The 23,499-nt window shown below is 47.0% G+C and overlaps 1 protein-coding gene and 1 non-coding gene across 50 annotated transcripts in view; one reads left to right on the top strand and one right to left on the bottom strand.

Moving 5' to 3' along the window:
• Positions 1-21,792, bottom strand: part of MAP4K4 (mitogen-activated protein kinase kinase kinase kinase 4) — a 149,771-nt gene extending 127,979 nt beyond the window's left edge. For all 49 annotated transcript variants that reach the window (XM_025260724.3, XM_025260729.3, XM_025260737.3 and 46 more), the window contains exons 1-2: positions 21,656-21,792; positions 21,241-21,306 (exon numbers count right to left, since the gene is read on the bottom strand). In XM_025260724.3, the coding sequence (XP_025116509.1) occupies positions 21,241-21,306; positions 21,656-21,712 (123 nt within the window). In that variant the 5' untranslated portion in view covers positions 21,713-21,792. The remainder of the gene's footprint in view (positions 1-21,240; positions 21,307-21,655) is intronic.
• TRNAG-UCC lies at positions 4,069-4,160 on the top strand. Its single transcript has one exon. It is a non-coding gene; the product is annotated as a tRNA-Gly (tRNA).
• Positions 21,793-23,499: the final 1,707 nt, after the last annotated feature.

The raw sequence follows: 23,499 nt of genomic DNA, 5'->3' as shown, positions 1-23,499 counted from the left end.
ATGAGGATTCCATCACCTGGCCAGTCAGTCATCACTCACCAGGGCAGAGGCTGCAGAGAAGAAAACACTAGCCCCCATCTCCAACCATAAGTGATGCACACGACAGCGACCGTGAGCTCCGGACCCTGACTTGGCCAGGAATGAGGACCAGGGGCCAGCCAGGACACTGTGCTGGGGAGGGCTTTCTGAAGGCGGAGGGGAGGGAGAGGCACAGGCTAGCTCAGGGCCCTTTCGCCACTAAGCCCATCTGACACCGTCATGGCAACTTACTGCTTCCTTCTCAACCTCTCCCAACTAAGCTGAGAACAGAACAGGGCTGACAACAGAGAATTTAGCAATAAGTAGTTAATGCCGTGAAGCTTTGAAGCCTGAAGGCTGCACCCTCCGGGTGAGGGGTCCACACAGAAGGCACACCAGCCACACAGGGCGCACGCTGCTGCAGGCATCGCCCCCTCAAAACAGAAATGGTGATTCTAGGAGTCCTGAGAGGCTGTGCAAAAAAGCAGATCATCATCTGCCTGACCCATGCTGTCTGCTGATCCAAAGCCTATTTTTCTTACTATATACAACTGAACATCTTCATTTACTTCATGTCTACTACAGGTATTTACAACTACTCGTATGTTAGTTTATACAAGATGCTTATTATACACAAAAAACATGGGGCAACATCCTCAGATAAGATGGGTCCACGTCCACCACTGTGTTAAGGCTGGGTGCACGCAAGCTCAAGCCCATCTCATGGATCACAGAGAACGTGGGCAGGAAATGGCTGGTTCTGAAACCTTTTTATTCCAGAGACTCCACAGCTCTTCCCCCAGAAACAGAACAGGCACCCTCCAGAAATACCCTCAAATAAAGGCACTGATATGCATTGAAACATGTAAAATATCATGTATGAAATGAGTTGCCAGTCCAGGTTCGATGCACGATACTGGATGCTTGGGGCTGGTGCACTGGGACGACCCAGAGGGATGGAATGGGGAGGGAGGAGGGTTCAGGATGGGGAACACATGTGTACCTGCGGCGGATTCATTTTGATATTTGGCAAATCTAATACAGTTATGTTAAGTTTAAAAATAAAATAAAATTAAAAAAAATAATAATAATAAAGGCACTGATATTAATACATATAAAGTCACAGCTATGAGGAGAGACGTCTACATAAACCACAGAAATCAATAGCAAACTCCCAAAGGGAGGAACTCCAACATAACACAGTTGAAAACTAAGCTAGTCAGAAAATTAACAGTAATTCATGAACTTCTCATCCAGGGGATGGGGGGGCGGGGGGCAGGGAGGCGGTGGATAATGGGTTGAAGGGGGGAAAAAAATCAGACTTTGCTTTACTTTTTTCTCTCAAACAGCTAATAATCAGATTTCCACAATCTACTGAACTGTGTGTTCCCCTGAAAGTGTTAGTCGCTCAGTTGTGTCCAACTCTTTACGACCCCACAGACTGTAGCCCACCAGGCTCCTCTGTCCATGGGATTCTCCAGGCAAGAATACTGGAGTGGGTTGCCATTTCCTCCTCCTGGGGATCTTCCCAACCCGGGGATCAAACCCTGGTCTCCTGCACTGTAGGCAGAATCTTTACCATAAGAACCACCAGGGAAGCCCTGTGTTCCCCTGCAGTGAGTTATTATAAACGAACTTCAGTAACAACAAGAGAACCATAAGAGAAGCCCCAGTAGCTCAGTGGTAAAGAATGGCAGGTTCAATCCCTGGGTTGAGAAGATCTCCTGGAGAAGAGAACGGTAACCCACTCCAGTATTCTTGCTGGGAAATCCCATGGAGAGAGCAGCCTGGCGAGCCCCAGTCCATGGGGGTCACAAAGAGTCGGACACAACTGAGTGCTGAGCACACATCTGTAAAATGGAAGAGTTACTTCTGTGCTTTTTAGATGCTGAGATTGCTGAATTCGTGGTAAGAAAGCCCCTGCGATTAGTGCTAAAGACAATCCACCTAGAGCACCAAGCTTTCAAAGGACAGAATTTTAAACATGGCTTTTATTAATGTGCCTCACAGAAAAATCGAGTAATAAAAATTGTCTCTACAGCAAAAGAGACACAGATGTATAGAACACTCTTTTGGACTCTGTGGGAGAGGGAGGGGGGGATGAGTTGGGAGAATGACATTGAAACATGTATAATATCATATAAGAAACGAATCCCCAGTCCAGGTTCAATGCAGGATACAGGAAGCTTGGGGCTGGTGCACTGGGATGACCCAGAGGGATGGTATGGGGAGGGAGGTGGGAGGGGGGTTCAGGATGGGGAACACGTGTACACTCGTGGCAGATTCATGCTGATGTATGGCAAAACCAATACAATATTGTAAAGTAATTAGCCTCCAATTAAAATAAATAAATTTAAATTTTTTTAAAAAATGGTCTCTAAAGACCAGCCTGATGCAGCAGACTGCAAAATATGCTATTAATCCTGCCAAAACCAGAAATTCGGCAATAATTCCACTTGCTTTCCAAATTAAAGCCTAAGACAATTGTAGTAATTATTCTTATATTAAGCAAACAGTCACAAAAGATGACTGAATTCATGAGCCTGCATCCCTGAATTTTCAGGAAGCACCATCCAAAAGTCAAAGGAAAATGACAGCAAGAGCCACGTTTACGGCAGTGCCTGCGTGTAACAGGCACTCCGCAAAAGTGTGTTTTGTTTTGTTTTTTAATCAGTAAGAGTGAGAGTGGCAACAAGCCATTTTAGGCAAAAAAGGTCAACGTCCTTTATGGCAACCTCCCCCTCGGCCTGTCCGCCTCTCCTACTGTGAGCCCCTGTGCCCCGCACCTCTCAGGGTCCTTCGGTGGGGTTTTCTGGGCCAACAGAACTACAGGCTGCCTCAGGTTCTTCCCAGAACTACTGTGTTGGCCAAAAAGTTCATTTGGGTTTTTCTGCAGCATCTCATGGAAAAAACCTAATGAACTTTTTGGCCAGCCCAGTAACATCTTATGAATACGATTCTGAGACATCAGCATAAAAACCACTGGCCTCACCCACAGGCCCCACAAAAGACCCACACCTAAAGACTACCAAGCCACACATCGCTCCGCCCACTTCTCCCGTTTCTCTCTGCACAGCATTTTACATCTCCACACTCTGCCCACCCTCCCTCCAGCGACCTGCCCTCTGTTCCAACGACCGACAGGCAGAGGACACAGTCTGCTGCCTGCTCCCCAGTTCTGCAAGAGCACGTGATCAAGAGCAGGTCTCTCTCCAGCTCTCCACTTGATTATAGTCACACCTGCCCCAGCCCAAGTCAGAACCCAGCTGCTGTCTGGCAGGCTCCTGCCAGGCTCCGCGGCCCCCACCATCGGGTCTACATTAACCAGGAACCAGCACCAGGGCTCCGGCACGATCCCAGCCGCCGGCCACTCCATGACCACCTCATCCAGAAACTTGGCTCTCCCCTCTATTCACTCACCCTCTGAAACACTTAACTGTTGTGTCAGGAAGCTCGCTACAAACTGAAATAGAGTGAGAACCATCATCGGTTTCCTATTCTGCCTTTCATCATGTCACCAAATCACCAAACCGGATGGGTGGGGCAGCGCCCCACTGCACTGCCTTCAACCCAGACAGACGGAAAGGAAGCGCCCGAGGTGGGGGGGAGGGGCACCCTAGTCCTGACCAGGCCCCAAGATCCCTCACTGCGCTCACCTGTCACCCACGGGGTCAGGAGGCAGAATCTCTAGCAACCTTCTCTACCTCCACATTCTGTGATGCTCAAAGCCCAAGGTCCCTTCACAAAACCACAACACAAGACACGTGACACCACACAGATCAGACAGAATCCCCGCCCGACCAGGCCACCCTAACAGCTGTGTTCCAATGAAAGGTCGGTCTAAGTCAGCTGCCTCCCAAGACTTCCCCCTGGAACCTCTTTCTAGGTCCTTAGTAAGCCAAGTGCAAAACCACTATAGCATCACCAGGAAGCATTTTAGACACACAGACCCTCCCAGGCCCCATCCCAGACAGCTGGATGACAACCTGCGTTTTAACAAGCTCCCCAGCTGACTCAAGTGCACCTTAAAGGTTGAGAAGCACCAGGACTTCCCTGGTGGTCCAGTGGCTAAGACTTTGCGCTTCCAATGCAGAGGGCCTGGGTTCGATGCTGGTCTGGGAACTGGCTCCCCAGTCAGGGAACTAGATTCCACCTGCCACAAATAATGTCGGTGCAATCAAATAAAAAAAAATTTATTTATTTATTTTTTTTTTTTTTTTTTTTTTTTTCCAAAAAAAGGTTGAAAAGCACCAAAGGAGATCAAACCAGTCAATCCTAAAGGGAATCAACCCTGAATATTCACCGGAAGGACTGATGTTGAAGCTCCAATACTTTGGCCACCTGATGCAAAGAGCTGACTCACTGAAAAAACCCTGATGCTGGGAAAGATTGGGAAAGATTGAAGGTGGGAGGAGAAGAGGGTGACAGAGGATGAGATGGTTGGATGGCATCACCACCTCAATGCACAAGAGTTTGAGCAAACTGAGGGAGATAGCGAAGGACAGGGAAGCGTGGCGTGCTGCAGTCCATGGGGCCGCAAAGAACTGGACACGACTTAGTGACTGAACAACAGCAATAAAGGAGGCACAGAAAACCAGGGTTGGGGGGGGGGGCCTTCAGGGCTGGCAACCTCTGCCCCCTCTGCCTCTCAACCCCTGCCCAACTCCCATCCGTCCCTCATCCCACTGGGATTCCAAGGCCCCACGCCTTCCCACCTGGTCACACCTTGCCTATCGAATCAACCTGCCAATACTCTGGGAAACAGCCTGGAAAATGGGTAAGTGCTAAACTTAAGTCAACTGAAAAGCCTTAACACTCAGTTTCTCCACTGCCTGCTAGCTATGTGACTGTAGGCAAATTATTTAACCTTACATATTATTCACATGTGAAATAAGGATTAAAATTAAGAAATATATATATATACACAAAAGATCTCATGGAGTCAGTACTCAAGAGGGCAATTATCTTTTTAACATACCACCAAGATGGCCCCTCTCTTTACTAACTCAAATAAATCATATCGGTTCCAAAACTCCCACAGATCCGTCCAGTCTCCAATGTCCAACCTGTTTTCTCTTGTGAGTGTTCATCTGCACATTCCCATTCATTTATACAGTCACATTTCTAGAGCAAAGTCTAAGGAGTCCTCGCTGGGCTCAGCACATCCTGATTCTTCCCTAAACCTACCAAAATCAGTGTGCAGAATACCCTCAGCTCTCAAGCACCCTGGACATTGCCCCATTGTGTGACCCACTGACATGAAAAAGCAATCCACATAAAGAAATTAAGCGTCATGTGGGAGAACCTTAATCTCTGGCACTCAACCCTCAAATCTCATCATTTGTTTTATTCTTCCTGAGAACTGGAACTCACTCCAAATTCCATCTTCTGACATGTAAACATCAGACACAATCTGGTTAGTTCACCTGTATATAGATCTTATTTCCACTTCATCATCAGCATTTTAGGGAAGGAAGTACACTTCACTTACTCTCCTCAACACCAATGAGAGGCTTGCAAAGTACATGCCGGAGACGCATGGTTTCCTCCAGGCCCCACTCTCATTTCCTGCTGAGCTAAGTAAAGCTGGTCTCGTGTTGCCATATATGAATCCAGGCATCTGACCACCTAAAACCAAAGCTGACATATAACTGACTTCTCCAGGGCATCTTCCCAACCTAGGGATCAAACCCAGGTCCCCTGCATTGCAGGCAGATTCTTAACCATCTGAGCTACCAGGGAAGCCCCATGACTTGACTTACCCTTTTCCTATTATCATCCATTCAAACACACAGATGAAACTCCTAACTCTCAGCTGATAACACTGCAATTACTGATTAGACATTTTTTGTAAAATGAAGATTTTTACATTTTTATTTATGTGTCTACACCAGATTGTAGTTTCAGCATGCAGTATCTTTAGTTGTGGGATGTGGGATCTAGTTCCCTGACCAGGGATCAAACCCAGACCCTCTGAATTGGGAGTGTGGAATCTTAGCCACTGGACCACCAGGGATGTCCCTGGTCTCTTCTTCTTATAAGGGCACTAATGCCATAAATGCCTAATTTCCATGCTTATTCAGGGTTGACTGATATCAGTGATGAACTTCATAGTTTTCGCACAATTTGCTGATGAAAGCACATTTCTTTGATTAATTACAGAAGACGGTTGAGGAATATATTTCTTAAACTGTTTTGGGGGGAAGAGGGGCTCATTTGAAATGTAAGATAATTACAACCATTAAGTATAAATACATTGTGTGTGTGTGTTATCACTCAGTCATGTCTGACTGTTAGTGACCCCATGGATTGTAGCCCACCAGGCTCCTCTGTCTTGGAATTCTCCAGGCAAGAATACTGGAATGGGTTGCCATTTCCTTCTCCAGAGGATCTTCCCAACCCAGGGATTGAACCTGGATCCCCTGCCTTGCAGGCAGACTCTTTACTGACTGAGCCACCAGGGAAGCCCAAAACATGTTGTACGAGATGGCATAATCTTCTCAGAGTTAAAGTTCATTTCTCAACAGTTTCTTCACAAGTAGAGGAAATGCATTTTAGCAAAAGCTCCCTTCCCTGTAATTTAGTCTGAGCAGGTTGCATGGGTGAAATGTGTTCTGGGTAGTTCCTCTTTTGCTAGTTATTTATAAACAAGCAGTTTAAAAAGTTAAAAACTATGTTTTGAGAGTATAAGAATAGTAAGTGTTAAACTAAATCTGACAAGACCATTATGTAGCATTTACACAGCACCATCAGATTTCCAAAGTGCCTTGAAGTCACTACAGTTTCTTAGAGCACCGCACTGGGTTAGATTTGAGATTTATCTGCACTCATGTATGAGTAAGGCCCTGAAGATTTTCAACAACCTGCTCTGTCCCAAGGCCAGCTGAGTTTCCAGACTGTAATTGCAATGGAAAGATCCTTGGGTATTTGTTACTCCTGGTGATGGGAGGTAGGAACTTCTTCATTTATCATTCAAACTGAAATACTTCACTAGCAATGCACATTTTTTCCTCTTAGATGACATATTTTAGGCATACCAAAGATTCTGCTGTAACAGACATTTTTCATTCATCAACCCTTGAGGTTCAAGGCAAACTATTCTTAGTGTTTCAGGGCCAGAGTCTTTGATCTTCCTTAAGAAACATAGTTCTCTATGCTTCTGATAATGATAGGTATGTTACCTAAGTATATACTTGTACATATCTGGAATAGACTTTCTACAGTGAAATTCTCCACATTGAAAATTTTGTAAGAGATGATAAAATAATCTAGGGAGAGCTATTTCATATCTAGACAGCTTGGTGTGGTTCCATTTCCTTGCCTCTTTTTTTTTTTTTCCCCTCTGCTGTACTGTATGGTACTTAATTTATAAAGGTTTTGAAAGAATCAGTGACATTATCAAGTCATTCCTTAAGGCATTTGCAGGAGGAACTGAGAGTATCTCTAGATGTTCTCTCACCAATACTGGGGGATGGGGTGGGAACTGTCTGTGATCTGATTGGTAAAGAATTTGCCTGCAAATGCAAGAGACACAAGAGACACGGGTTCGATCCCTGGATCAGGAAGATCCCCTGGAGTAGGAAATGGCAACCTGCTCCAGCATTCTGGCCTGGAGAATTCCATAGACAGAGGAGCCTGGCGGGCTACATTCTATGGGGTCACAAAGAGTTGGGCACAACTGAGGAGGTGAACACATTAGTCTGCAAAACAATAGATCTTCCATCATGAGAGGAGTAAGTCCTAACCGACAGAACTTTTGTCAAGTGCCAGAAAAGCATCTTGAAAGTATGTGCCACAGAAATTCAGTAGTCCTTTTCAAGAACAGCTTGGAGGACTACTCCTCACTCTTCCCAATTTCCAAACCTTCCACAAAGCTGCCGTAATCAAAACTGTGTGGCCCTGGCAACAGGATAAATACAGAGATCAAGAGGATGGAGTGGAATGGAATTCAGAGTTCAGAAATTTAAATAAGGGAAAAAAAGTTCAGAAATGCTCACATTTAAGGTCAATGGGTTTTTGACATGTGTATCAAAACAACTGAATGGAAAAGGAATTAGTCCTTTCAACAAACGGTGCTGGGCCACCGGATATCCACATGCAAATGAATGAAGCTGCACCCCTACTTCAGAATCTACACAAAATTAATTCAAAGTAGATCAAACAGCTAACCATAAGAGTCAAAACTATGAAGTTTCAAAGGAAAACATAAGAGGAAATCTTCAATAATCTTAGCTTAGGCAGTAGGTTCTTGGATATGACACCACGAGCACACCAAAGCAAAAGAGACAGTAAGCTGAGCTTTAGCAAAATGAAAAACACTTCTGCGCTTCCAAGTACATCATCAAGAAACCAAAAAGTCAGTTCACAGAATGGGAGAAAATCTTTGCAACTCATACATCTGGCAAAAGACATGTATCCAGAATACATAAAGAATTCTTAGAAACGAAAACCTTTAAAAAACAAAAAACACAATTTAAACATGTCCAAAGGATATGAATACCATTTCTCCTAATATATTCAAATGACGAACAAGCATGTGAAAAGATGCTTACATTATTAGTTATCAAAGAAAAACAATCTAAACCACTAAAATGAAATACCACTAGGATGGCTCTAATCAAATAGATAATTAGATAATTACAAGTATGGTAAGGAGGTACAGAAACTGGAACCTTCATACACTGCTGGTGGGAATGCTGAACGGTCCAGCTGCTTTGGAAAACTAGCAGTTTCTCTAAAGGTGAGAGTTAACGTGACAGAAAAAGCAATTCTCCTCCTAGACAGACAACCAAGAAAATGAAAGCAGTCTATACAAAAACTTGTACACAAGTGTTCACAGCAGCAGTATTCCTAATTGAACAAAAGTAGAAACAGTCCACAAGACCCTCCACTGAATAATAAATAAAACTAGTACTTACATTCAATGGAATGTTATTCTGCAACAAAAAGAAATGAAGTACCAATACATACTACAACACAGTGAAAGAGAAAGTCACTCAGCTGTGTCTAATTCTTTGCAACCCCGTGAAACAGTTCATGGACTTCATCAGGCCAGAATACTGGAGTGGGTAGCCTTTCCCTTCTCCAGGGGATCTTCCCATCCCAAGAAACCAAACCCAGGTCTCCCACATTGCAGGCGGAGCCTTTAATAGCTGAGCCACCAGGGAAGCCCAAGAATACTGGAGTGGGTAGCCTATCCCTTCTCCAGTGAATCTTCCCGACCCAGGAATCAAACCGGGGCCTCATGCATTGCAGGCGGATTCTTTATCAGCTGAGCTACCAGGGAAGCCCTACTACAACACAGATGAGGCGAAAAAAATGACAGAAGATGTCCCTCATCTCCAAATATGAGCGCCGCAGGTTGCTCACAGGGCACCCCGAGGTCTGACAAGCACGCCCTCCCCACCCTACTCCCCATGGGGGTGCTGAGGAGGGCTCCACGGAGAGCTGCTAACTCGGCACAGTCCAGACACCACAAGAGCAGCGGACAGAGGACGCAAGGTCTCCAAAGAGACAAGTGCTCCGGGAAAGCAGAAAGGGCCGGAATTACCATAATCAATGGGACACACCCTCTTATCTCTATTCCATTAACCAGGCCGATGAGTCATCACCTCCAAGGCTCCTCACCCTTCTCTGCCTCAGCCAGAGACAGAATTTAAATCATAAAGCGTCACCGTATATCACAATGTCTACTCTATCAGATCTAGCTTAGTAATAGGCTCCCACGGCCCCCTGCTCTTTCCCACCGGCCACATCACCCGCCTCAAACTGAGGGCCACCTGCTGCCCGATGGCGCACTGAACACTTTTCTTGTTCATTGCCACCAAGAAGGTCCATACAGACGTGGACCATAGAGAAGGCTGAGCACCAAAGAATTGATGCTCTTGAACTGTGGTGTTGGGAGAAGACTCTTGAGAGTCCCTTGGACAGCAAGGAGATCATACTAGTCAGTCCTAAAGGAGATCAACCCTGAATATTCATTGGAAGGACAGATGCTGTATTTTGGCCACCTGATGTGAAGAGCCAACTCATTAGAAAAGACCCTGATGCTGGGAAAGATTGAGGGCCAGAGGAGAAGGCGGCAACAGAAAAGGAGAGGCTGGATGTCATCACCAACTCAACAGACATGAGTTTGAGCAAATTCCGGGAGACAAAGAAGGACAGGAAAGCCTGGAGTGCTGTAGTCCATGGGGTCGCAAAGAGTCAGACACAACTGAGCGACTGAACAAAACCAAGAAGGAGCCCGGCACGGTGCCTGGCACACCATGTCCACAGCCAGCAATAGGGCAAGAGCTAAAGGGCTGCTGCTAGCAAAGCAGGCTCAGATCTCTCACAAACAGCAACACACCGCACAGACGCTAAGCCCACAAGTCAGGAAGAATAAAGAGCTGAACATCTACAAGTCTGTTCTGGGAATTAAGAGAAGGAGACACACAGAGAGAAAACTGAGGTATTCTCACTCGCCAGGTTCAAACAGGAAAGGCCCTAAAACAGCAGGCAGGCCCCCCGCAGGTGAATGAATACAGCCAGAAAAGCCTGCACCACCTGAGTGCACATCCTCAACCCCTGGCCGTCCTCACTGCCTGACTCGGGGCCCAGTAAGTCCTATGTCCCTTGGATGCACAGACCTGACCAGGGTAACACTTAGTCTTTGACCTGAGACTTCCCAACTGAATAGTCAGCAAACCACCTCGCAGTTACACAGAGGGTCCCAGAGTCGCTGATGTGGCGTAGGTTCTGACTGCCAACAGTACTCTCTTTTCTTTTTTTGCCCACAACACACAGCATGCAGGATCTTGGTTCCCCGACCAGGGATCGAATCCTTGCCCCTAGGGTGGAAGCATGGATTCTTAACCAGTGGACCACCGGGGAAGTCCCCATTAACAGCATTCTATTACTATCTACGTGTGTGTGCTCGGGCATGTCTGACTCTCTGCAACCCTCTCTGGACTGTCAGCATCATAAGCAGGTAAGATTGAAAGCTCTAAGTACAAGAATTTTCCAAAAGTACCCTCCTATTAAATTTAGATTTGACCTGAATGCATTCAAGTCTCTAATAAAAGATAGCATAAGAGTTCTTTAGAGTGAAAGATGAAAAAATACCCGAAAAGGTACACTTGAGGATAATCAAATGAGTAACTGTATGCCCCCCAACCCCATGTGTGTGTGTGCGCACGCACATGCTTAATCACATCCAAGTCTTCACAACCCCATGAACCATAGCCCACCAGGCTCCTCTGCCCGTGGGATGTTCCAGGCAAGAATACTGGAAATACTGGAGTGGGTTGCCATTTCCTCTTTCTCCAGGGGATCTTCCCGACCCAGGGATCAAACCCATGACTCCTGCATGTTCTGCATTGGCAGGCGGATTCTTTACCACTGAGCCACCTGGGAAGTCCTGTATTCCCCCACAAAATGCAACAAATCATTTCTTTAACTTCATATACACCCTTCTGACCAAGGATAATAGATTTTGTTATGTTTTTTAAAATCCTGGTGAGTCAATGGTTTCTGTCTGAAATAAAGGAAAACTCCAGTCTTCAGCATCACATGGCAAATGGCTGGCTCTGGACAAGGGAATCCCCCAACACATGTGAGAAGGAAGAACTGGTTTGGTCTAGTTCCCGATACCACTGACCTCACTGATAGTGCACAGTGTATCTTTACAGTGATAAGAAACTCTTCATGCTTAAAGGAATGAGCTAAACTTAACAGTGATGACTAACACAGAGGGCGGGAAAGGTAATGGTTTCAAGGGAAGGGGCTGGGTCATCAGAACCAGGAGGTGATGAGTTATGCTGACAACGAGGCAGGAGACCCGGGCAGACTAACGCCCCCTCTCTTCTTCTGCGGAAGGCTCCAGGTGGAGCTCTTCGGGAAGCATCTCAGAGGCCAGGCTCAGACACCTGCAGAAGGCGCTCCTCCCAACAGCCAAAACCTAGGAACAACTGCGACGTCCGTCAGCTGGCAAACCGGTGGACAGAACACAGCCTGTCCGCAGCCTGAATGCCATCCTGCCAAAGGGGCACACCACCACGCTCAGCAGCGGGACGAACCTTGAAACATCGTGCGAAGAGAAAGGAAGCACACACCAGCGACCACATGCGGCATGGTTTTATTTATACACGATGTTCAAAAAGGGCAAATTATAGACAGAAAATAGGTGGGCGGTTGTCTGGGGCCCTGGGATGGAACAGGGGGGTTCACTGTGAAAGGGGAGGGGGGACCTTGCGAGGGCAAGGGACATGCTGAACGCTGACTTGTGGTAACAGTCACGCCACTCAGCACGTTACCAAAGATGCCTGAGATGCAGGCGTGCGGCGGGTGAACCCCAGAATACATAAAATGTACCTCAATAGAGCTGGTTAAAGGAACAAACCTGTTGGACGAGGCCGGTGTGGAGCAACGGCAATAACTTACGAGGCTGGGATGACGTATACACATTACTACACATAAAACAGATAGCCAATATATAGCACAAGAAACGATACTCAATACTTTATAATAATCAATCAGGGAAAAGAATCTGAAAAAGAATACACACACACGAATAGACAGAGACCCAAATAAACAAATAATAAAAATGAAATCTGGAGGAAAAGGGAAAATAATACAGGAGCTCAAGAAAACCAACCAACCAAAAATATCTACACTCAACACCCTAAGAGAGATAAGAAATAAATCCAAGAAAGAACAGATGCAGTTTACAAAAAAAAAAAAAAAACCTGTGTAAAAGGCCTTCTCATAAATTAAAAATATGACAAGGCTTAAAATTCAATAGAAACATTGAAATGGAAAGTCAAAGGCATTTCATAATAGTAGGACAAAAAAGACTGAAAACTACATAATAGAGGAAAAGATAAGAAAATAAATCAAAGAGGTGACTAATAGGACTTTCAGAAAGAGAAGGCTGGGAATGTGGAGGGGGGAAAAAAGAAAAATTTCCCAGAAGAAAAGGGCAGCTCCTAATGAAAAGAATTAACCAAGCTCTTGGAACAGTGAACGACAATACACAACAACCACAAAATCTAAGAACATCAGGAATAAAGAGAATATCCTAAAAGCTTCCCCAAAGAAGTTACAACAGGTCACACTCAAATAGAAGAGCAGTGTCTTCAAAACTCCCAAGAGAAAAGTGGATTTCCAGCCAACAGTATTTTCCACCAGCTAATATATAAATCCCATGCAAAGGTAGAATGCAAACATTTTCAGCTCTCCAAAGACAAAAGTTTTGCACCTGGAGGATGTGCTTCAGGAAAGTTAAGGCAGTAAACCAAAAACAAAAAAAGGCTGCGGTATCCAGGAAATAGATGGTCCGGGACCAGAGCTATGACACACCAAAGTTGGGGCACGTATACCTGAACAGCTCCCCTCCAGGGAGAAAAAAGTGAGTCTATAGGCTCCTTGGAAGGAAAGCTATAACAAATCTAGATGGCGTATTAAAAAGCAGAGACATCACTTTGCCAACAAAGGTCCGTATCGTCAAGGCTATGGTTTTTCCAGTACTCATGTACAGATGTGAGAGTTAGACCATAAAGAAGGCTGAGCACCGAAAAGTGGATGCTTTCTAATTGTGGTACTAGAGAAGACTCTAGAGAGTCCCTCAGACAGTAAGGAGATCAAACCAGTCAATCCTAAAGGAAATCAATCCTGAATATTCATTGGAAGGACAGAAGCTGAAACTCGGATACCTTGGCCACCTGATGTGAAGAGCTGACTCATTGGAAAAGACTCTGACTCTGATGTTGGGAAAGCTTGATGGCCAAAGGAGAAGCAGGCATCAGAGGATGAAATGGTTGGATGGTATCACCCACTCAATAGAGATGAATCTGAGCAAACTCCAAGAGATAGTGAAGGACAGGGAAGCCTGGCATACTGCAGTCCACAGGGTCACAAAGAGCTGGACACACAACAAAAAATAAGTTATCTGAAACAATAAGTCATTTGTCATACTTAAGTGTTTTAAAAAAAAAACTGTTGGTAAAAGCTTAACTCTGCTAGGCATTTGATGTAACTTTTCAAGTGTTTAAAACAGAAAACAGAATCCTATTAGACTACTTGGCTCAGAGATAAGCGGTATAATGCAATTATCATTTTAACCCCAAATTATGATATACTCATTTAAGGGAGGCGGGCAGGTATAACAGCTAATTCTTCACAAAAGATCACAACAGTAGTTCAAAAACCGTAACTACCGTCTCTAGAAGTCAGTTAAGTCTACAAAACTAATAAACCAAGAAAAAGCCATGCAAGCATATAATTTAAAAATACGGCAGTCAATTTCAGATGGATCAACTAAAAGCATCTTGGAATAGGACAACTCTAAGTTTTGAAACTGTTTATCTTTGTAGGACCTTAAATAGTAGTACTTTATATACCACAGGGAACTATATTAAATACGCTATAATAAACCATAATGGAAAAGAATGTGTATATAATATGAAAAAGGATGTGTATTATATATTTATAAAACTGAATCACTCTGCTATACAGCAGAAATTAACACAACATTGTAGAATCAACTATACTCCAATAAACTAAATTTTAAAAAAAAAGATTCGGGATGGTATTTTCTGTACCTGATTTTCTGTCTCTTTCCTTGTCTAGTTGGTACCGTATTTTATGGCCCAAGCCCTGTGGAGGCTGGAAAGCTGGGGTTGGGTGCATGGGCTGTGTCTGGGTGCAGGCCTGGGGAGACAGAGCCGTCTCAGGATGTCACACGTCTGGCACACGGTGTCCACCCTGTCTTCCCTGTGCTCCTGGAGGGTGAACGCTCTGCCTGCACCGTGCGCAGACCCTGACCATCAGGCAGGGCCCAGCTCGGGCTGCAGGGCAGTGAGTGCCCTGAGAGGCAGGACACCAGCCCCGTATGGTTAACCTGTCTCCCGAAATTAGCTCCAAGTTCCTCATGATGCTACACAGATGTCAGTTTCTAAGATCCCAGGTTTTAAAAGCTGAGAAGTTCTAAAACTTACCATTTGGTCCTTCCTTTTGAAATTTTTACAGAAAACAGTGCCGTGCAACTCAGCGCTTGCCAATACATCGTGCACTCTGCTTGTGAACGATGCCAGCTGACGTTTATTATTGAGCCAGCCTCCTAACAGAGTATCATAAAAACCTGAGACCATTCGTTCAGCCACCACGCTGGTCACCGGTGACATTAACGTTGCCCTGGTCTCCATTCTCTTCCTCACCATCCTTCCCCTAAGTCCGAAAAATGTCGTTGTTCAGTTGTGACCGACAAATGTATCCTGATGATTCAATTCTTGTGTTGTCATGTTATGAGCCCAAAATATTAATAACTGTAAACAGAATCTTCTAAAAGTACTTGGGAATCTCTACCCCCTGATAATCATGTTCCGATGAAAATCAGGTCCCAAATTAAACGTTCAACACAGCTTTTTAATATGTTAACACTGATAATTCAGAGCGGTATTAAAACCAACCTGAATTCACAAAAAATCTGTTTATACTAAATATTTACAGCAATTATTCGCAAGTACTTTTAAGATGACCTGCGATCCACTAGCTAAATATCTAGCTACTTGTGGGAGAAATAAAGTTTTTAAAACCCTGATTTTCAAACAGTAAGGTGACGACCTAAAATTGTTTCGACCATTAAAATCATCACAAAAAGTTCTAAACAGGCAGTGTTCGATTTTGAGAACCCAGTGCGGATTAAGTTCCTGACTCCACTACCATCAATTCTTGGTCTGCACTCTTGCACATTTTCCTTTATAAGATAGAGAGTGAAGCTTCCAGTGCTGCACTCTGGGCAACAGTCCCGTTTGGTACCCGGGCCACCTGGGTCTGCAAGTCGTGCACTTGCGAGATAATCTGTATGCACTGCTGTCTGCCAATGTAAGTCATCAGAACAGAGACAGCGGAAAGCACTGTTGCTAACGATGAGAAGCACAGGCACCCTAAAGTCAGCGCAGCCTAGAGACAGAGCATGCCCAACAGCTCTGAGGGCAGGCAGCCCTTCGGCTTGCAAACTTGCATTTTTTGCCCTTTTCTTAACCAATTCTGGATTTATACCTTGCCTCAAGCTACTATTCATAACAAGATGAAAGTATATATTTACTAAGAAAGAGAAGTAACAAAATAAAAGACCATATATGAAGTGCATGTGTCAAAGCATCCACCTTTAGGTTAAAATGCATTTTAGTTTATAGTTTTTTTTTTGTTCCCTAGGGATGAAACAAACACCTTATTCCTTGGTTTAGCACACCTGCTCATTACTTCCAAAGTAGGATCTGTTTTTCCAAAAATCATCTTTGCTTTTCCAGGGTCAGTCCACAAAAATCTATGAACACACACATTGTACCAAAAGGGCCCCCGGATAATATTTTTGGATGATGTCAATACACAGAAACAGATATATCTGAGATCCATTAAGGGGGGGGGGAGACAAAATACAAGTCTGCAAGCTACAGAAATAAACACTGTATTACAAAGTTTCAAACAATAAGGAGTTTAAAAAAAACCTATCATCAGCAGGGTGTCATCTGATGGTTGGCTTTTCTGCAAGACTTTTGACATTCCTGATTTAGTTTCATTTCAAAACAGTTTTTGGAAGTTCGGGTTGATAATTATTTTCTAAGAGAGCCACTCGCCTGTGTGTGTCCTCTCCGCCTCCCTTCAACCCAGGCCCAGAATCTTACCAGCAGGAAGAACTCTGTGCCTCTGAACAAGTCTGTACATGCCACTCAGAAGCTGATCAACCCTCCTCTTAAGGAAAACATGCAGTTCTACAAAGTTCATTGTGCCCCAGTGAATGTCTTCACCTCAATTAAGAGCAAGAGTCGCTATCCTGACAAGGTAACACTTGCAGAAACCCACCCCCACAACAAAAGTTTAAGTGCCTGCTCCAAAATGTTACACTGATGATTTTTTAAAGCTACACGATTTACATGGCACTTTTATTGCTGAGCAATCGAAAGCAATTTCAGCACTTTCAAAAATCCCAAGGCTCCTTGTCATCCAGCGGGCAAACAGCGGACCCATGTAAAGGACCACACCAAAGCTTGCAGACATGGAGTAAATTGATCAAAGAAGGAAGCCCAAATACTCATTCCAACTCTCTTCTCTGATGCCCTCCCTGCCCAGGCCTGGCCTTCCCCTCCTCTCCCCTGCACTGCTGACCCAGGCCAACCATCTCACCTTCTCCTTCTCCAAATCTCATCTGAGCCAGCCTCCTATTCTCAGAGACCCCCAAACTTCCAGTGGATCCTTGATGCCAAGGAATGAGGGGCGTCCTCAACATCAACAGGAATAAACCCTCCTCCAGATGCCCACCACTCCCTAGCCCTCCTACCACTCCCAGAGGGTCACCTTTGGCCACACATACCCCACTTTCAATAAAAGAGGGGGACGGCACCAGCACAGCGCCTAACAGGTAGCCAACTCTCAGGTTAACTCTACTCCCCATCCTCAGGCCTGGAGGAGCCTCCTCCTCAACCTTCAAGGCCTCCAGCCCAGGACAGGGTCAAAGTCAAGATGCTCATCCGTCCCTCCAGTGAGGAAGCCCTGACTCCAGGCAAGGGGGCTGCTGGATTCTCAGCTCCCTAACCACCCCCTCACCCCACCCCCACCCCCCAGGCCTCGCCGGTGCAGGATTTTCCTGTCTTTAGCCAAGACATTTTGGACCACTGGCCACTGAATGCACACAAAAAGCAAAATAAGAGTAGCTATCCCAAGAAAAGAAACACAGCCAGCCAAATTTAAAACTAACAAACTCCAATGACACAAAAATGAACTTCGATCTATCAATCCTGACTTGGATTCTTCCCATTATCACCATCCCCTTTTGATGACAATAATTAAAATTCACTACATCTACTACATTCACTACTCGACAGGCACAGGAACATGTTACAGACACTTCTTTTATAAATTTATGGTACTCTGAATGAAACCCTGCAAACAGAAATTCACAATGTTTTCCCCTTTTTAATTTATAAGTATCCTTCCCTATGATCACTCAAAAACCTAAAGCAAAAACTAAGTTTCTCTAAATAGAATACAGCCTATGTCTCACATCCTTTTTTAAAAACAAAGTCATGTACTGTTCAACTATACCATTTTAGTCAGGAATGGAGAAAATTCTAAACTCCCCAAGAAAGCCATTTTCATAGAACATCTCAAAACTCAGCAAACTCCCTCTCTCAACTCATTCACTTCATGTAAACACAATCTTCTAAAAACAAGCAACCACTAATCACTAAAAGAGTTCACAGAAAAAAAAAAAAAAACAGAAAATATAACAATGAAATAAACTAGGCCTACAGGTTGCTCAGCTTACAGGTGTTTCACCTAAAATTGTTCTTTTAATTTCCAAACTCTGACACTAGTCACACTGATGGAAGTTCAGGAAGAGTAAACAAATGCTAGAGTGTCAATAATCTAATCACAAAACCACTGTATGCAAATCATACCAGCAGAAACCCTAAACACGCTTCTAGGCATGATGCAAATGGTTCTTGAAACAACAACAAAGGGAGGGGGAAAATGGAGATGTTAGCAGTTTCTGCTCTCTCCACCTCCCAGGGTCAGTTCAAAAATATGAAAGACTTTATCATGAGAGTAAGAAAACATATATGAGACGATCAGGAAAATTTAGCGCTCAACATCTGAAACAAACATGGTTACCAAAGCAGAGATGGGGGATACATTAGGGAGTTTGGGGTTAACATATACACATTACTATCCATAAAATAGACAGCTAATGAGAACCTAGTACATAGCACAGGTAATGCAATATTCTGTAATGATCTACAAGGGAAAAGAATCTGGAAAAAAATATTTACGTACATACATATATACACACATAACTGAATCATCTTTCTGTACACCTGAAACCAGCGCAGCATTGGGAATCAACCAGACTTCAATTAAAAAAAAAACTGAACATGTGCTAGGAAGGAATTCGTGGTTTTTTTTTTGGTATGAGAAGAGCATGGAGACTACCTAAAAAAAAAAAAAAAAAAAAAAAAAAACACACCAACTGAAGTATTTATGGGGAAATGGCATCTGAGTTTTGTGTGAAGATAATGGAGGTGGGAGGAAGGACAGCAGAGAAAACCAGATCAGTCACGTGCTGGTCACTGTGAGGCCGGTGCTTGCCTCTTCATCTCCCTCTCTCTCCGGTGTCTGTTTCAAATTCTCTGTAATAATAAAACAACTGCAAGCGAGCAAAAGCTCCCGTCGTGCTCCTGCTTCAGACTGCAGGCCATTGTGGCACAGATTTCCTATAGTTTCCTCGGCTTTGCATAATTTGAGAATTTCTTCTCAATTGTACTTTGTAAGGAGAGAGCCAGAGAGCCTGTTATTGCCCAATCCCAACGGCTTCCCAAACCTGGTGCTTAGCAAATCGATCCCAAAAGCTTGGGGGGAGAGTGTGGAACCAGAGGGAAGGAGCAGGGGAAACCCTGGGAGTGAACCTGCCCCAGCTGCTCCCGTTAAGAACCCCCAGCTCCTAAACCCATGAAGACACATCCACGGTTCACTCTCTTTTTCTCTTACAGTTTAAAAACAAGAACAGCTTCTGGTCTACTTCCACCAGCCTTCACGTTCGTGCTGACCCTTGAAGACCCAAACAATCCAACTTCTGTGTAACCAGGTCAAAAACAAGCCCTGGCTAACTCACTGGGACGAAGATGGTCACCACTCGGACCTGGCCAATAAAACTCGGTCAGGAAAAACCGACCAGTGCTTAAACAAACGCTGAGGCTGGGGAGGGTCTCGGAGCCAGTTAGCAGGCTACTCAGGGAGTTGCAACACGACCGTTTCCAAAACTTTCCAAAAGCTTCCAAATTCAGTTGAGCCCGGCAGGCCGAGCTTAACAGGGCTCTCTTTCAAATTCAAAAACCTGGCCCTGGCCCCAACTGTTAGCCAACAGAACACATGCTGATTCACTTGAGATCACCTAAAAAGACGGACTCCGTCCAGTTCAGACCACAGGCCAGTACACGGCCGGGATCGGGGGAAAGTTGGGGCTGTGGATAGATAAACCCTATTCACAAAGCAGAAAAAGGGACAATGGGATCCACACTTAATTTGGCCGAAGAAAATGTCTACAGTCAGCTTCCAACACCCCCCTCCTCCACTTTTCACCAGACAATGACAATTCTTCACAGCGGACCACAAAGCCCTGCTTCATAAGATTTTTTTTTTTCCTATCCCAATCCAACTAGAAAACAGGGAACAGCTATGGAACACCCCCGGTGGGACACAGATAACTTGGAGAGAGCCTTCAGTAATAAGAAACAAATCAGAACAGGGAGAATTTCACGTTCTGTTTCAAACATTCAAGGGCCCTGCCTCCATTAGCCAGAGCTCTGGGTAATCTCCACAGTGTGCACTGAACAAAACCAGCAACACCCTTAGTCTCATCAGGTGCCTATTACTCAGGGCCCACTCAGAGTCTCCGAATTGTTAGTTTGAAGGGATTGGGGGGTGGGGGTGGGGGGAGATCATGTTAAAAAAAGAGAGAGAAAAAGACCTGGGGTAGGTGTGAAATCTGGGCACCCTCGCCACTCCTGAGCTCTGTCTCATTTCTGTTTCAATTACACACCTGTCAAACAGGTTATTCCTGGAATTCAGACTGTATAATCCTCACCCTGTAATTCTTCCTGCTCCTGCTACCCAAACACACAGCCCTCCCCTGTTCCCCAAAATATGCGCCCATCGGTAGAACGTATGCTGGTGATAAAGCAGAACCAGGTATCAGCAAACTCCGCTCCCTGGACTCCCGGCGAGCATTCAAACGGGGCAACACGAAGACAATTCTCAAGGAGGAGAAGGCAGTGCTTTGGGATAATCACAGGCGAGGCCTGCCTATTCTGAATTTTAATGAACACACCAACTCCGAAGGCCACATCTGGGAAAAACGGGGTGGGGGGGGCGGCGGTGAGGGGACATGTAGGCTGTCTGATGCAAAAAAACAAAAAAACAAAAAAAACACAACGCTTTCCCATTTTATGGAAGTGCATGCCTGAGAGTGGAGCGTTATTTCCTTATCTGAGAGCCAGGAAATGAGGTCTTTTCAGGCCAGTGTGAATATAAACTCGGCTAAAAAACAGCGGGACGGCGAGGCGAGCCCCCTCTCCCAACTTCAGCCGCGCGGCGTGGCCTCCGGGCGGCGGCGTGTCCATCCCCCCGCGCCCCCGGACCAGAAGTTTCAACCCGTCCCCGGGAAACAAAGGAGGCGCCCGCACCGACCTTATAGACTTGTCCGTAGGTGCCATTTCCCACCACTTCCACCAGCTCGAAAATCCCCGCCGGATCCTGGAGGAGAAAGAGGGGAGGGGTGAGCGTCGGAAAGCAGCACAACAATGAATAAAGAAGCAGGGCAGCCGGAGAGAAAGGGCGGCGACCCCAGCGGTGGGCTTCGCGCAGTGGGGTCGCCGGAGCCCAAGGGCCGCGATCCGGGGGCCGGGGGTTTCGGGCTGCAGCGGCGCCGGCGAAGGGTCGCGCCCCGGGGGCCCCCGCACCCGTCCACGCGGGCAGACAAAGGGGCCGCCGTGCCCGCGGTTCTTCCCGCGGCGGCGCCCGAGCGCCCGGGCGGCCAGGGCGCGGCCCCGGGTCCCCGCGCGCCCCGCGCCCCGCGCCCGAGTGTTCCCGGGCCGCCACTCACCCGCAGGGAGGACAGGTCTATGTCCACCAGACTTTTGGCAGGGGAGTCGTTCGCCATCTTCCCTTTCTGCCTCCGCGGATCGGCCACGATCAGTAGGTCTCCGGCGTGTTTCTGGGCGTCGGAGGCCCGGCCGGCGGCGCGGGCCCGCGGGCGAGGCCGGGGGCGGCGGGCGGGGCAAGCGCGGGCGGGCGGCGGCGGCGGCGCTCACTCCATGGCCGGGGTGGCCGGCAGGCCCCCGGGCGTCGCCCGCGCCTCAGGCCCGGGCCCCGCGCCCCGCGCGCGCCTGCACTAGCGGCCCGGAGCAGGGGCCGCGGCGCCGCCGAGTGTGGAGCCCGGAGCGCGAGGCCGCCAGACAAAGATGAGCGGGGGGCGGGGGCGGCGGCGGCGCGGGAGGAGGAGACACGGGACACCGAAATCGCACTCGGAGGAGAGCGAACAGCTCCCCCTTTCCTCCTCTGGCAGGAAAAGCGGGCGGAAGCGCGCTCGCGCCCGGAGGCGGCAGGGCGGGGGGCGCGGGGAGCCGCGCGAATCTCCAGCAGGGGTGGGGCCCGGGCGGCGACCGCACGCGGGGCCGGAGGGGGGCGCGCCCGGGACAAAGGGAAGCCGGCCCGGACCCCCCACCTCCCTGCCTCGGGCGGAGGGGCGGGCCGACCCCCGCCCCCGCGGAGCCCCGCCCCGCCGCGCCCCGCCCCGCCGGGATCCCCGAGCGAGAGGGTCCTCCCGGCCCCCGCGCCCCGGCTTCTTCCCATCGCATCCCCCACCGCCGAGTCTGGCCCCTGAAGACCCTCGTTTCCGGTTTCCGAACCGGCTTCTCTGGTCCTCTCTCTTCTTTTCCAGGCTGAACCGGTGACCTGGTTGTAGTTGGGGATTCGCCGAGCATCACTCGGCCGACGCGTCCCGAGACTTTGGGCGGAAACAATCCGAACCGCTCCATTCACTGCGTTGTGCCGAGTCCCTCACTGTAGACGAGGCGTGGACCAGGAGTCTTGCCCCAAGTTCTGTGCCTAGAGATCGCTGAGGAGCGATGGACAGGCTTCTTCCGCCAACTTTGGAAGCCAGTCAGCAGTTAGTTTCATCCTGGTTACCGTGAATAAATGGTCTGCAGGCATTGCAGCGCTGTCACTCCACTGGCCAAACACCCTAATGGCTCCGTATTCCCTCACAGCGGGGTCTCAAACGTGAGGGTCCAAGAATCACCGAAAGGGATTGCAATGGCGCTGATTGCCCACCCCACCTTCAGAGTTGGATCCACCAAGTGTGGGGTAGGCCAGAGAGGCCTCATTCTCTGTACAGGCGATGCTGAGTTGCTGTGATGGGAAGTTTGAGAACTGGGGCCTCACAGGATGAAACTCCAAGGCCCTTGTGATCAGGCTTCACCAATCTTACCAACCTACCAATCTTACCAACCTACCAATCCTTAGGTTACACACAGTGTCTACTGAACCCCTCCTATGGCCCTAGGGTGATGTTAACCTCATTTTAGGGCTGAGGAAGCTGAAAGAGAAGTCGTTGTTCAGTCTCTCAGTCAGGTCTGAGAGACTCTTTGTGACCCCAGGACTGCATCGTGCCAGGCTTCCCTATCCTTCATTGTCTCCCAGAGCCTGCTCAAACTTATGTCCATTGAGTAGGGATGCCATCCAACCATCTCATCCTCTATCACCCCTTCTCGTCCTGCCCTCAATCTTTCCCAGCATCAGGGTCTTTTCCAACGAGTCAGCTCTTCACATCTAGTGGCCAAAGTATTGAAAGAGAAGGGATTTTCCTAAAGTCTTTAAAGGCGTAGCCCGTAAGTGGAGCAGGGGCTCCCACCAGCCTGTTCCCAAACCAAGTGCCTGAGCCAAGTT

The sequence above is a fragment of the Bubalus bubalis genome, chromosome 12, assembly GCF_019923935.1.
Source record: "Bubalus bubalis isolate 160015118507 breed Murrah chromosome 12, NDDB_SH_1, whole genome shotgun sequence".
In the NCBI taxonomy this organism is placed as follows: Eukaryota; Metazoa; Chordata; class Mammalia; order Artiodactyla; family Bovidae; genus Bubalus; species Bubalus bubalis.
This window is presented reverse-complemented; position numbering and strand designations above follow the sequence as displayed.